This window comes from Crocuta crocuta, unplaced genomic scaffold, assembly GCF_008692635.1.
Source record: "Crocuta crocuta isolate KB4526 unplaced genomic scaffold, BGI_CrCroc_1.0 scaffold61, whole genome shotgun sequence".
Classification (NCBI taxonomy): Eukaryota; Metazoa; Chordata; class Mammalia; order Carnivora; family Hyaenidae; genus Crocuta; species Crocuta crocuta.
In genome coordinates this window covers 167,194-179,430 of record NW_027528369.1, presented here as the reverse complement: position 1 = coordinate 179,430, position 12,237 = coordinate 167,194, and the positions used below count along the sequence as shown (strand labels likewise).

Genomic DNA, 12,237 nt, shown 5'->3' with positions numbered 1-12,237 from the left:
CGCACGCGCACGCGTTGCGGGGGCCGCCCCAGCCGCCGGCGCCCCCACCGCAGCTCTATGGTCTCTCCCTAGAGCTTTGCCGTTGGGGGCAGTTGCTGAGGTCCTGTGGCTCCGCCCGCCCGGCGCAGCAGCGACATGGAGGAATTCGACTCAGAAGACTTCTCCACCTCGGAGGAGGACGAGGACTACGTGCCGTCGGGTGAGCGTTTGGGCCACAGGCGAGAGGAGGCTTGCCCCGCCCCGCGCTTCACGTGAGGCGCGTTTGGTCCGGCGTGCGTGGCCCGGTGCTCCCGGTACCCGGGGTGGCGCCGTTCTCGAGCGTCCCCGCCGCGCGAGCGCCGCACCTTCTCCCGCGCGCTCCCTCCGCGGGGTCGTCCCGGGCCGAGACGTGTGCACGCAGGCGTCTCGCGCTGCCGCCGCCCGAGGCCTGGCTTGGGCCGCCGCCCCCTCACGGAGCGCGGGAACCCGCACGTGAACACCACCCCGCTCTGGGGACGCTGGCGGCGTCGGGCGGTACCCGGACCGCGCTAGTGCTGAACTCTTCTGAAAGGCAGTGTGAGCGTCGGTCGTTGTTGTCAGACCCTCCGTCCCGAGGGACTTGCCAGCCGGCACCACGTCCAAGATAAATCTGATCACTTTATGCTCTCTCGTGGGATCTGGTTATTAGAAAGTTCACGTGATGATGCGTTTTGTCCTTTGGCGACGTATACCTATTCCTCTAACTTCAGACCCCCCCTCTTTCTGGTATAGGCTTCTCAAACTTCAAGGGGTCATTGGAACCTACCCCGTCCGTGTCCTGCGCCTTCCCCCAGATTGCCCCGTCTCATTGAAAGTATCTACCTACCCATACCATCGCTCAGATAAAACAAAACCAGACGAAACCCGCAGGACTCAACCATTCTTACTTTCTCTCTTTTGGTTCAAGCAGTCCGTAAGTTCTGTTGTGTCTACGCGGAAAATTGGTTCCTGACCGCTTCCTCGCCCATCTCCCTGCTACCGAGCTGCCCGAGCTGCCGTTCTCCTTCGCTAGGATTAAGCCCTCGCTTCCCCGCGGGTTTGCCTGATTCCATGTCCATTCTCGTCCACCAGCCTTGACTGGTCTTGTGGTAATGGCCAGAGGGGTTATCTGAAAGCTAGTTTTCGTTTTAATCAAAGGTGTGCATACATATTCTTAAAAGTGGTCAAATGTTTCTAAAAGGCCTGTCTTGAAAACTAATGGTTCCCATCACCCTTCTTCCCTGTTCCTTCCCCCGCAGAAGAAACTGCTTTCCCCTTTTCAATTTGGTATTTTCATTGTTGATTTAACCCACGCTCATAGGTCCTATTTTCATACTTTCTTACTTCATCCCCCTTGTTCCTAACCCTTCCGCCATCAGACCCTTCCCACCTCCCCAGCCTGCCATCCTTACCATGTCCAATTTGGGTTAGATCAGTATTCCATGTCTACATTTTTGTAATGATTGGACACCACCTTCAGGTCTGAAACAGGTGATTGTGTGTGTGTGTGTGTGTGTGTGTGTGTGTGTGTATACGTACACATGCATACATACTGTGATTGCTTTTCCTATACTACTTGTTTTCTGTGGAGTTAATAATTGCCATTTTGCTGTTGCTTAGTTGTCTATGTCCTTACTACTCACTTGACCCTAAACTTTGAGAACTGTATACAATCATCTCACAAGGCAGATTCATTAAATACTCTTACTTTTAGCTTGAAGTCCCGTCTTTGCCTTCTGACCTCTGCCTTGCCTTGGTTTTACCACTTTGAAACCTAGGATCTTTTGTCACCATCACCACTCTGGGTGTTCCATTTATCTCCCTATTCCGCTGGATTCCGTTTCTTGGGTCCTGTGACTTGGGTTCTGGACTGGCCCTCTAACTTTTAACCTCCTATTTTCTAACCCTTGACTTTTTTCCACTTTATGGGAAATTCTAAATATCTTCAACTCTATTTTTTCCCCTCCTTTCATATTTTTAAATTTGAATAACTTTTTTGTTCTTTGAATGGTCCTTTTTTATAGCATCATGTTCTCATTTCATAGTGCTGAATCTTAGTGCTCTATTGATATTAAAACTAATTTAAATTTTTTAACATTTAACTTACATACAGTAAAATTTACTCTTTTCAATGTACTGTTCTATCAGTTTTGATAAATGCTTAGAGTTGTGTGACCATCACCAGAATTAACAGTTCTATGGCCACCCTCCCCCTCTCCCTCCCCCCTCCAAAGAAAACAGGTTATGAGGGGCACCTGTGTGGCTCAGTTGGTTAAGCCTCCGACTCTTGATTTCTGCTCAGGTCATGTTCTCACAATTCACAGGATGGAGCCCCGTGCCGGGCTCTGCACTGATAGCATGGAGTCTGCTTGGGATTCTTTGTTTCTCTCTCTTTCTCTTTGCCCCTTCCCCCACTCACGCACACTTGCTCTCTCACTCTCTCAAAATAAACAAAAAAGATCATGATGTCTGAATAGAAGGCATTTTATTTTTTATTTTCCAATAGGTATGCTTTTGTTTCTTTTGCTTGCTTTACTGCTCTTGATAAGACTTTAAGTATGATGTGGAGGAGGAGTGGTGAGAGTGGTTGTCCATGCCTTGTTCCCATTTTAAGAGGAAATTATCAGTGTTTCACTATTTAGTATGTTAGCTATACATTACAGGTGTGTGTGTGTGTGTGTGTTTTAAGCACTTTACAGGGACTAACTCATTACTAGCTCAGTCACATAACACTATTGTGTGTGTGCTATTCTCTGCATTTTACAAAACAATTGAAGCACAGAGAGTTTAAGCAAATTGCCCAATGTTGTTCAGCTACAGAGTAGCTGAGGTGGAATTTGAACGCTGGCAGTCTGCATATACGGCCCCTTACAGATGCATTTTATCAAGTTAAAGAAGTTCCCTCTACTCCTAATTTGCTGAGAAGTGAATTTTGTCAGATACTTTTCTTATATTGATAAGGTTATGTGTGATTTTTCTCTTTGCTAACAGGGTGAGTTAGGGATTGATTTTTGAATTTTGAACAGCCTTTTATTTCTGGGATAAAACTCACTTGGTCATGTTGTATAATTCTTTTTTATACATTGCTGAATTTTATTTGCTCATTGATAATTTTTGCATCTTAAAGTTTATGAGGGATATTGGTCTGTAGTTTTCATGTAATTTCCTTGTCTTGTTTTAGTATCAGGTATTGCTAGCCTCAGAATGTGAGGAAACATTTCTCTGAGGTGATTTTTATTCACTCTGTATACCTTACTTTTGGCTTTACTAGGTATTTTCTCAGATTTTCAGTGATTGATAGTTGTTTGGCTCAGATTTAAGCAAGGGGGACTAAAAAGGTGATGGGGAGCTCTGTCTTTGGACAAGATGTATTCATTTTGTTCTCTGTTAGCTACAAGGATGTTATTTGCTTCTTACTCTTTTTTTTTCTTTTTTTGGTCATAGTAACTGGGATTTGATTTTTTTTTGTGCGTGTGTATAATTTAAAATATGCTTATCTCTTATCAATGAGATTGAGCATCTTTTTACATATGTAAGATCCAGAGCCATATTTTTCTCCTTATCTGAAGTGTCTGCAACATTTATCTATTTTTATGATGAAAAATAACTATATTACTGTAAAAGCAGGGCATGAGCTTTGTAAAAAACTTAGAAAATTCAGGCAGTTAAGCATAAAAAAAAATAGAATCATTATAGTCCCACCACCCAGAGATTATCAGTATTAATCCGTTAATGAATCCTTTAGTGAACGCTGGTCATTTTCTACACCCAGGTGTAGATATTTGTATTTTATTTTATTTATTTATTTATTTATTTATTTATTTTTGTTTTATTTCTAGCAGAGAGAGAGAGAGACAGCGTGAGCAGGGGAGGGTCAGAGAGAGAGGGAGTCACAGACTGAAACAGGCTCCAGGCTCTGAGCTGGCAGTCAGCACAGAGCCCGACGCAGGGCCCGAACCCACGAACCGCGAGATCATGACCTAAGCGAAAGTCGGACGCTCAACCGACTAAGCCACCCAGGCGCCCCTAGATATTTGTATTTTAAAACCAACCTGAAATCATACTTTTTCATGTTACTTTGTAATCTGCTCTTTTCAGTGAACAGTCTCTCCCTGTCCATTTCAGTAAACATTTGACACGTCTTCACATACAGACCTTTATTCAGATTTGCCCACTTGACCCAGAGTAGACTACAGCTTGTTTATCCAAATCAGGTAGGTTCAGGGCTACTCACATCACCTAGTGGTCCCATCCTGTAATTCTGTTTAATCTGGCACGCTCTGTGATGACATTGATTTGCTTAAGAGATCAAGCAGTGCGTCCTGCAGAATGCTGGTCCTGCACAATGTCTTCTGGATTCGCCTGGTTGCTCCCACCTGGTCTTTTGGGTTGTTCCTTTGTCCTTTTGAATTTTATGGAATTCTGAAATGCTGAAATGTCTGGAAGTTAGATCTAAATGCTTGATGGGTTCAAATGAAATATTTTTGGCTAGAAAACATCATAGATGACTGTGTGTTTCAAAATGCATAACATCAGAAAACACATAATCCAGGTTGGTTACCTAACTTGCAACTCCCGGCTCCAGATGATGAGAATCTGACCCCTCTATTGTGTAATTGTTTCTTTCCTTGGAACTGAAGAATTCTCTGTGGTAATACGCTTAACTGTTAAAACTGTGTGTTTTGAGAACGTTACTTGATGATCTTTGCCTAAATTGCTATCATTACAGTGTGAGAAGTGATGTTTTTCTTTCTTTCTTTCTTTTTTTTTTTTTAAATATTTTTATTTCTAGGGGAGAGAGAGAGACAGCGTGAGCAGGGGAGGGTCAGAGAGAGAGGGAGATACAGACTCTGATAGGCTCCAGGCTCTGAGCTGGCAGGCAGCACAGAGCCCGACGCGGGGCTCGAACCCACGAACCGCGCGATCATGACCTAAGCGAAAGTCGGACGCTTAACTGACTAAGCTACCCAGGTGCCCCGAGAAGTGATGTTTTTCTAATTCGGTTTTTCTACATTTTTTAGTTAATGTTCCTCTGTGAAGTACTACTTTCATCAGCTGGAACAGAATAAATGTTTGATTCATTTTCCTTAATTATTAACTATCAAAATAGGGAATAATTTTAATAGTAGCTTTAAGTGGTACAAATTACTTTTTGTCTTCTAAAAATATTACAAAGGGTTTACAGATTTTTACTGATTGAGTACGTTTTAGTCTACTCACAATTTTTCCTTTTAATGCTCAAGTCATCACTTTTGGCCACTAGAAGTTCTTTCAAGCTGGATCTTATATCCTCTAAATGTAACCCATTATTCTTAAATAACTACCTTGCTTTCTGACACAGCAAGATGTCCCAGTTTCACCTTGTGCTTTCCTTCCCTCAGACCTGAAATTGGCTGGTTTTTTTTTTCCAGGAGCCCTTTTCATGATGAATCCTATCAAGGGATATAATCTGGACTCTAAAAAGATGTCCACTGCTACCAGAGTGACATTGTTTCTGTGCCATTTCAGTGAACAGAGTAAGAAAATATTTACCTTAGAAAGAGTTAGAGTTCATACTATTTTATTTTATTTTTTTATTTTTTCAATGTTTATTTTTGAGAGAGAGGGAGAGAGAGTGTGAGCGGGGCAGGAACAGAGAGAGGGAGACATAGAATCCAAAGCAGGCTCCAGGCTCTGCGCTGTCAGCACTGAGCCTAATGTGGAGCTTGAACTCACTAACTGTGAGATCATGACCTGAGCCGAAGTTGGACGCTCAACTGACTGAGCCACGCGGATGCCCCTAAAGATTTTATTTTTAAGTAATCTCTACACCCTGTGTGGGGCTTGAACTTACAGCCCCAAGATCAAGAGTCACATACTCTACTTGCTTAGCCAGCCAGGTGCCCCCTCATACTGGTATTTTTTAAAAAAATAATTTATTCGTTTTTAAATTTACAGCCAAGTTAGCATATAGTGGCAACAATGATTTCAAGAGTAGATTCCTTAGTGCCCCTTACCCATTTAGCCCATCCCCCCTCCCATAACCCCTCCAGAAACCCTCTGTTCTCCATATTTAAGAGTCTCTTATGTTTTTGTCCCCCTCCCTGTTTTTATATTATTTTTGCTTCCCTTCCCTTATGTTCATCTGTTTTGTATCTTAAAGACCTCATATGCTTGAGGTCATATGATATTTGTCTTTCTCTGACTAATTTTGCTTAGCATGATACCCTCTAGTTCCGTCCACGTACTTGTAAATGGCAAGATTTCATCCTTTTTGATTGTCCAGTAACACTCCATGGTGTGTGTGTGTGTGTGTGTGTGTATATATATATATATCCATATATCTTCTTTATCCATTCATCTGTCGATGGACATTTGGGCTCTTTCCATACTTTGGCTATTGTTAATAGTGCCGCTATAAACATTGGGGTGCATGTGCCCCTTTGAAACAGCACACCTGTATCCCTTGGATAAATACCTAGTAGTGCAATTGCTGGGTCGTAGGGTGGTTCTATTTTTCATTTTTTGAGGAACCTCTGTACTGTTTCCAGAGTGGCTGCACCAGTTTGCATTCCCACCAGCAGTGCCAAAGAGATCCTTTTTCCCTGCGTTCTTGCCAACATCTGTTGTTTCCTGAGTTGATAATGTTAGCCATTCTAACAGGTGTGAGGTGGTATCTCATTGTGGTTTTGATTTGTATTTCCCGGATGGTGAGTGATGTGAGCATTTTTTCATGTGTTGGTTGGCCATCTGGATGTCTTCTTTGGAGAAGTGTCTGTTCATGTCTTTTGCCCATTTCTTCACTGGATTATTCATTTTTTGGGTGTTGAGTTTGATAAATTCTTTATAGATTTTGGATACTAACCCTTATCTGTTATGTTGTTTGCACATGTCTTCTCTCATTCCATCAGTTGCCTTTTAGTTTTGCTGATTGTTTCCTTTGCTGTGCAGAATCTTTTTATTTTGATGAGGTCCCAATAGGTCATTTTTGCCTTTGTTTCCCTTGTGTCTGGAGATGTGTTGAGTGAGAAATTGCTGCGGCCAAGGTCAAAGAGGTTTTTGCCTGTTTTCCCCTCAAGGATTTTGATGGCTTCCTGTCTTACATTAAGGTCTTTCATCCATTTTGAGTTTATTTTTGTGTCATACTGGTATTTTTAATTTAGTTTTAACATTTGAATTTTCATCTAATTTCTGTGATTTTATAATTGTGTGTCATTTCTCTTACTCTGAAGATCTGGATCCCTAACATGATTAGCATAATTACTTGGTTTCACCTACAATATAAAGGAAATAGTTTCAAAATACCAACATTGATGTTACTACACGGAATAGGGTTTTTTGTTTTTTGATTTGTTTTTGTCTTCCCAACCAATCTTGCTACGGGTGTACAGTCAAAATACTGTGTTTCTGAAGACCTTGGAATAATTCCTTTTTTTCCAGTTATGTTATTGTTATTTATTAAGTGTTTGTTTATTCAAACTGTTCTTAATTTAAGGAATTTTCAAAATTCTTAAGAAAGATAAACAGAATTCTTGCTTCTAACCTTCAGTATCCCACTCTATTCACCCCTAACCCTTACAGGTTCCTATTTTCATTAGTTTTTTTGTTCATCCTTCCAGGGTTATTTTATTTTATTTTATTTTATTTTTTGCAAATACAATGCAGCTAGGTACCTACCTAGCTTGTAGGTTTATGTTTTTTGTTATAGTGGTTTTATGGGGCTTTCAAGGGAAGCAAAATGACATTTGTGTGTTCAAACTGCTGTCTCATCCTGGAACTCAATCCTTTTGTTTGTGAACCACTTTCACCAGTCACTTGGGGTCGAATGTGCATTCTGCATATGAGAATGCCCACATGATGGGCTCCTCATCAGCTTTGTTCTGTTTTAAATCTGCTGTTGTATTTGTAGTTTTCAAGTGTTTTTAAATTTTTTTAAAGTTTTTTTTTTTTAATGTTTATTTTTGAGACAGAGAGAGTTCACGTGCACTGGCATGTCAGTAGGGGAGGAGCAGAGAGAAGGGGAGAGAGAGGTCTAAGCTGGCTCTGCGCTGTCTGGACAAAGCCCAACTGTGCGATCATGACCTGAGCCAAAGTCAGACGCTCATCCGACTGAGCCACCCAGGCGCCCCTAGATTTTTTTGAAGTGTTTTCAAAAATGCTTAAGTGACTATGTCATGAATGTCATACTTTCTTTATCTCTTTGAGGATATTATAAAGACTTTTTTTCCTCCCTAATTCTGTTATCTCTGAATTCCTTTCTTGTTTTCAGTCTTGCCTTTCATATTGGAGGCTTTGCTCAAGTGTTTGGTGGTCCTTGGTTCACTGTGAGTGAAATATTTAAAAGCTGATTGGATATACAGGAATATTCAAAACAGTACTGTTTGTAATAGCCCCAAACTGGAAACTGCTCCTCAGCAGAAGAATGGGTAAATACATCATGGTCCAGTCATGCGGTGAAACACTACTTTGGAATGAGAGTGAATAAACTGAGCTGCAACACACAGTAGGTGACCCACAGACAAGAGCGTTGGGTGAGAGAAACCGGTCACTCAGGAGTCATATTGTAGCTTCTGTTCGTTTAAAGGTGGAAACCAGGCAAACCTAATCTGTGGTGTTACGAGGTCAGGATGGCCCTCGGAATGGGGTGCTGGCTGATGCCTGGCACAGGGCACGAGGGGCCTTCTGGGATGCGGTTCGTGTTCTGGTTTTTGAGCTGGGTCTGGTTAAAGTGTGTTCACTTTGTGTAATTTCATTGAGCTGTACAGTAGATTTGTGTGCTTTTCTGTATGTGTGTTAGGCTTCAAATAAAAGTTTACCTGAAGTAAAAAAGAAAACTAGTTGACTCTCCATATGGACAGGATTTACTGACTGATGCCCACAGAGTGTGGTCACCCTGGGCATCCAGGTGACACCTCGTTGGAGACCTCTGAATGTCAGTGTCTGAAGATGGGAACTAGACATATATTTTTTTTATGTTTATTTACTGAGAGTACGTGTGCACGTGTGAGCCGGGGAGAAGCACAGATGGGGAGAGAGAATCCCAGGCAGGCTCTGAGCCGGGGTAAGAATGGTGAGATCATGACCTGAGTTGAAATCAAGAGTCAGACACTTAACTGACTGAGCCACCCAGGCACCCCTAGAAATGTTTGCTCTTTCTGCTGTGTCTATCTGGAAGTCCTTAGACCTCTTTTTTTACCAAGGCCTCTTTTGATTATTATTTTGTTTAATGTTTATTTTTGAGAGAGAGATAGAGAGACAGAGCACAAGCAGGGGAGGGGCAGAGAGAGAGGGAGACACAGAATCTGAAGCAGACTTCAGGCTCTGAGCTGTTCAGCATAGAACCCAACCTGGGGCTTGAACCCATGAATCATGAGATCATGACCTGAGCCAAAGTCAGACGCTTAACCTACTGAGCCACCCAGACGCCCCTCTTTTGATTACTTTTGAACAATATCCAAGTTGTTGTGGGAACATTAATTTCTTCTTTCAAGTATACAGTAGTAGAATTGGAATTTCTGTTCATTCATTCATTGATTCATTCATTCAGCAAAGACTTTAACAAAACAAGATACGTATCCTCTTGTTTTATATAACAGCAGGTATTGTAAACATCAAATATAAGTAGGTTGAGTTATAGAGGGAAATGTGGACAATGTGGAAGCCTAGAATAGGGGAGACTTCCCTAAGGAAATGATATTTTAGTTAGAGAAAGAATAGAGGAAACTACTAGACTTTATTTTTCATTAAAATGTCTTGTCTCGATGTGTCTGACCACCCTATTATGTGTGTGATTTCAGGTGGAGAGTATAGTGAAGATGATGTAAATGAATTAGTGAAGGAAGATGAAGTGGATGGTGAAGAGCAGACACAGAAAACCAAAGGGAAAAAAAGAAAGGCTCAGAGCATTCCAGCCAGGTGATGCTGCCCTCCAAGTCCTCAGAAGTCAGGGGCTGTTGTCACAGCTATGCAGACGGTTGGGACTGGTCTGATGAGTTCTACCAGGGTTTCTTAACCTTTGTCTTTCCAAGGGAAACATTTAGTGACATTTTAGGATTAAATTCTCAGTCTCTGGCAAGCTTCAAGAATTTTTGAGCTTTAATTGAAAACATGTAATAAGTAACATGTACACATGATTAAAATTAAAAACTCAAATACTGCAAAAACGTGTACCCTGTTCTTAACTCTGGTTGCTTTGCCTCAGAAGAGCTGTGTTGCCAGAGATATTGTGTGTATGTATGTGTATATTTCCTCCTCGTGAAAAACACAAAACAGAAGAGTGGTATACTCTATGTCTGGTTTCTTATTTTCACTGTCTCACATCTAGCCAGTGATATGACAGCAGTACAGTTAGCTATACCTTCTTCTTTCCAGTGACGACATAGTGTTACATTAGGTGGCTACACCTTGTGTTATTTAAGCATTCCCTTATTGAAGGACATTTAGATGATACCTTGTCTTTACCTCAGCAAATAAGACTGCAGTGAATATTCTTTGTAATGTCTTTTTATACAGGTACAAATATATCTGTCAAATGGATCTGTAGAAGTAGAATCGTTTGATCCAAGGTTATGTGCAGTAAAGAAAATTTTTTTAATAAATATTAACAAATTACATTCCATAGGCCGGGTACTGAATTACACTCCTCTCCCCCTCCAAATCATAAAAATTCTTTAAAAAAAAATTTTTTTTAATGTTTTATTTATTTCTGAGAGAGAGAGACAGCGTGAGCAGGGGAGGGTCAGAGAGAGGGAGTTACAGAATCCGATATAGCCTCCAAGCTAGCTGTCAACACAGAGCCCGACACGGGGCTCGAACCCACGAGCTGTGAGATCATGACCTGAGCCGAAGTCGGACGCCCAACTGACTGAGCCACGCAGGTGCCCCCAAATTATGAAAATTCTCACAGAAGTCTTTTATCTCTCTTTGATTGGTATTTCTGTCTTTTTGGGCATTGAAGCAAAAAAGCAGATTATAGTTTATAAAAAGGGAAAAAAATTTTCATAATGAAAATTGAAGTCAGAATAATCTAAGAAGCAATTTACTCTTTTAGGTCTTGGGCCCAGTTCTTTGGTCTTTGAGTTTTTTGTATTTCAGCTTTCATATTTTCAAAAAGTGGGAAGAAAAAAAAACAAAACGTGAATTTTTTTTTTTTTAATCCCCTGAGAACTCGGGGAAGAAACAGTGCCAATAAATTTGATGCTCTCCTCACTAGAACATGGTCTCCAATTGGAGTATATGTTCTTGGAACACAGTTCCTGGACAGATTGATCCTGTGAGGTGATTTTGGGTGTTTTCTTGGTGAAAATAGCTGGTCCTGATTTAGAAGTAGAACACTATATTTTGAGTCTAAGTGTTTGGGGAAATTGCTAACTGTAAGAGCTCAATTCTTCCACAAATCTCAGCTTCCCTCCCCTGCTTTTCCCAGGGTGGGTGTTAATCAGTAGTCCCCAGATTTTAAAGTTTTCTCGGATTTGCAACAGTATGTTTGAAATCAAGGAAGGGATAACTGAAATAATTTTGCATTATCTGTCTTGTCTTTCCTTTTCCTGTGACTGTTGGTGATGTAGGAAGAGAAAACAAGGTGGCCTGTCCTTAGAAGAAGAAGATGAGGAAGATGCTAACGAGGACTCGGAGGGAAGTAGCAGTGAGGAGGAAGAAGACGCAGCTGCAGAGCAGGAAAAGGGCATTGGGGCAGATGATGCGAGGAAGAAGAAGGAGGATGAACTGTGGGCCAGCTTCCTCAATGATGTAGGACCAAAGCCAAAAGTGCCCCCAAATACACAAGTTAAAGTAAGTCGATAGCCGAATGATGTGTAGGCTTTCCCGGAAATGCCCTGAGTTCCCCAGATAGACTGTTATTTCCACACTGAGATTTGATGCTCACAGCCAAAGTCAGGCCAGAAGCCTTTTGATAAGAATTCTTCTAAGTGAAAAGCAGAACTTTCCCTATGGTAGAAAAAGTAAGCCTTTCTAATCAAATAAATTTCTTGTATGTCTTCAGTTGTTTGGAGATGAAACATTTAAGAATAGCTATAAATAGGGGCACCTGGGTAGCTCAGTCGGTTGAGCATCTGACTTTGTCTCAGGTCATGATCTCACAGTTTGTGGGTTTGAGCCCCGTGTCAGGCTCTGCGCTGACAGCTAGCTCAGAGCCTGACAGGTAGCTCAGAGCCTGGAGCCTGTTTCAGATTCTGTATCTCCCTCTCTCTGACCCTCCCTCTCTCTCTCTCTCTCTCTCTCTCTCTCTCTCTCTATCTCTCT

At 41.7% G+C, this 12,237-nt stretch overlaps 1 protein-coding gene across 4 annotated transcripts in view; it reads left to right on the top strand.

Annotated features, from left to right (window-relative positions):
- The window catches only part of CFDP1 (craniofacial development protein 1), a 118,853-nt gene continuing 106,616 nt past the window's right edge, over window positions 1-12,237 (top strand). For 2 of the 4 annotated variants that reach the window (XM_077754025.1, XM_077754026.1), the window contains exons 1-3: window positions 3-199; window positions 9,774-9,891; window positions 11,544-11,766. In XM_077754025.1, the coding sequence (XP_077610151.1) occupies window positions 136-199; window positions 9,774-9,891; window positions 11,544-11,766 (405 nt within the window). In that variant the 5' untranslated portion in view covers window positions 3-135. Of the gene's footprint in view, window positions 200-9,773; window positions 9,892-11,543; window positions 11,767-12,237 lie in introns of all 4 variants that reach the window. The other 2 variants (XM_077754023.1, XM_077754024.1) reach the window with 2 other exon arrangements.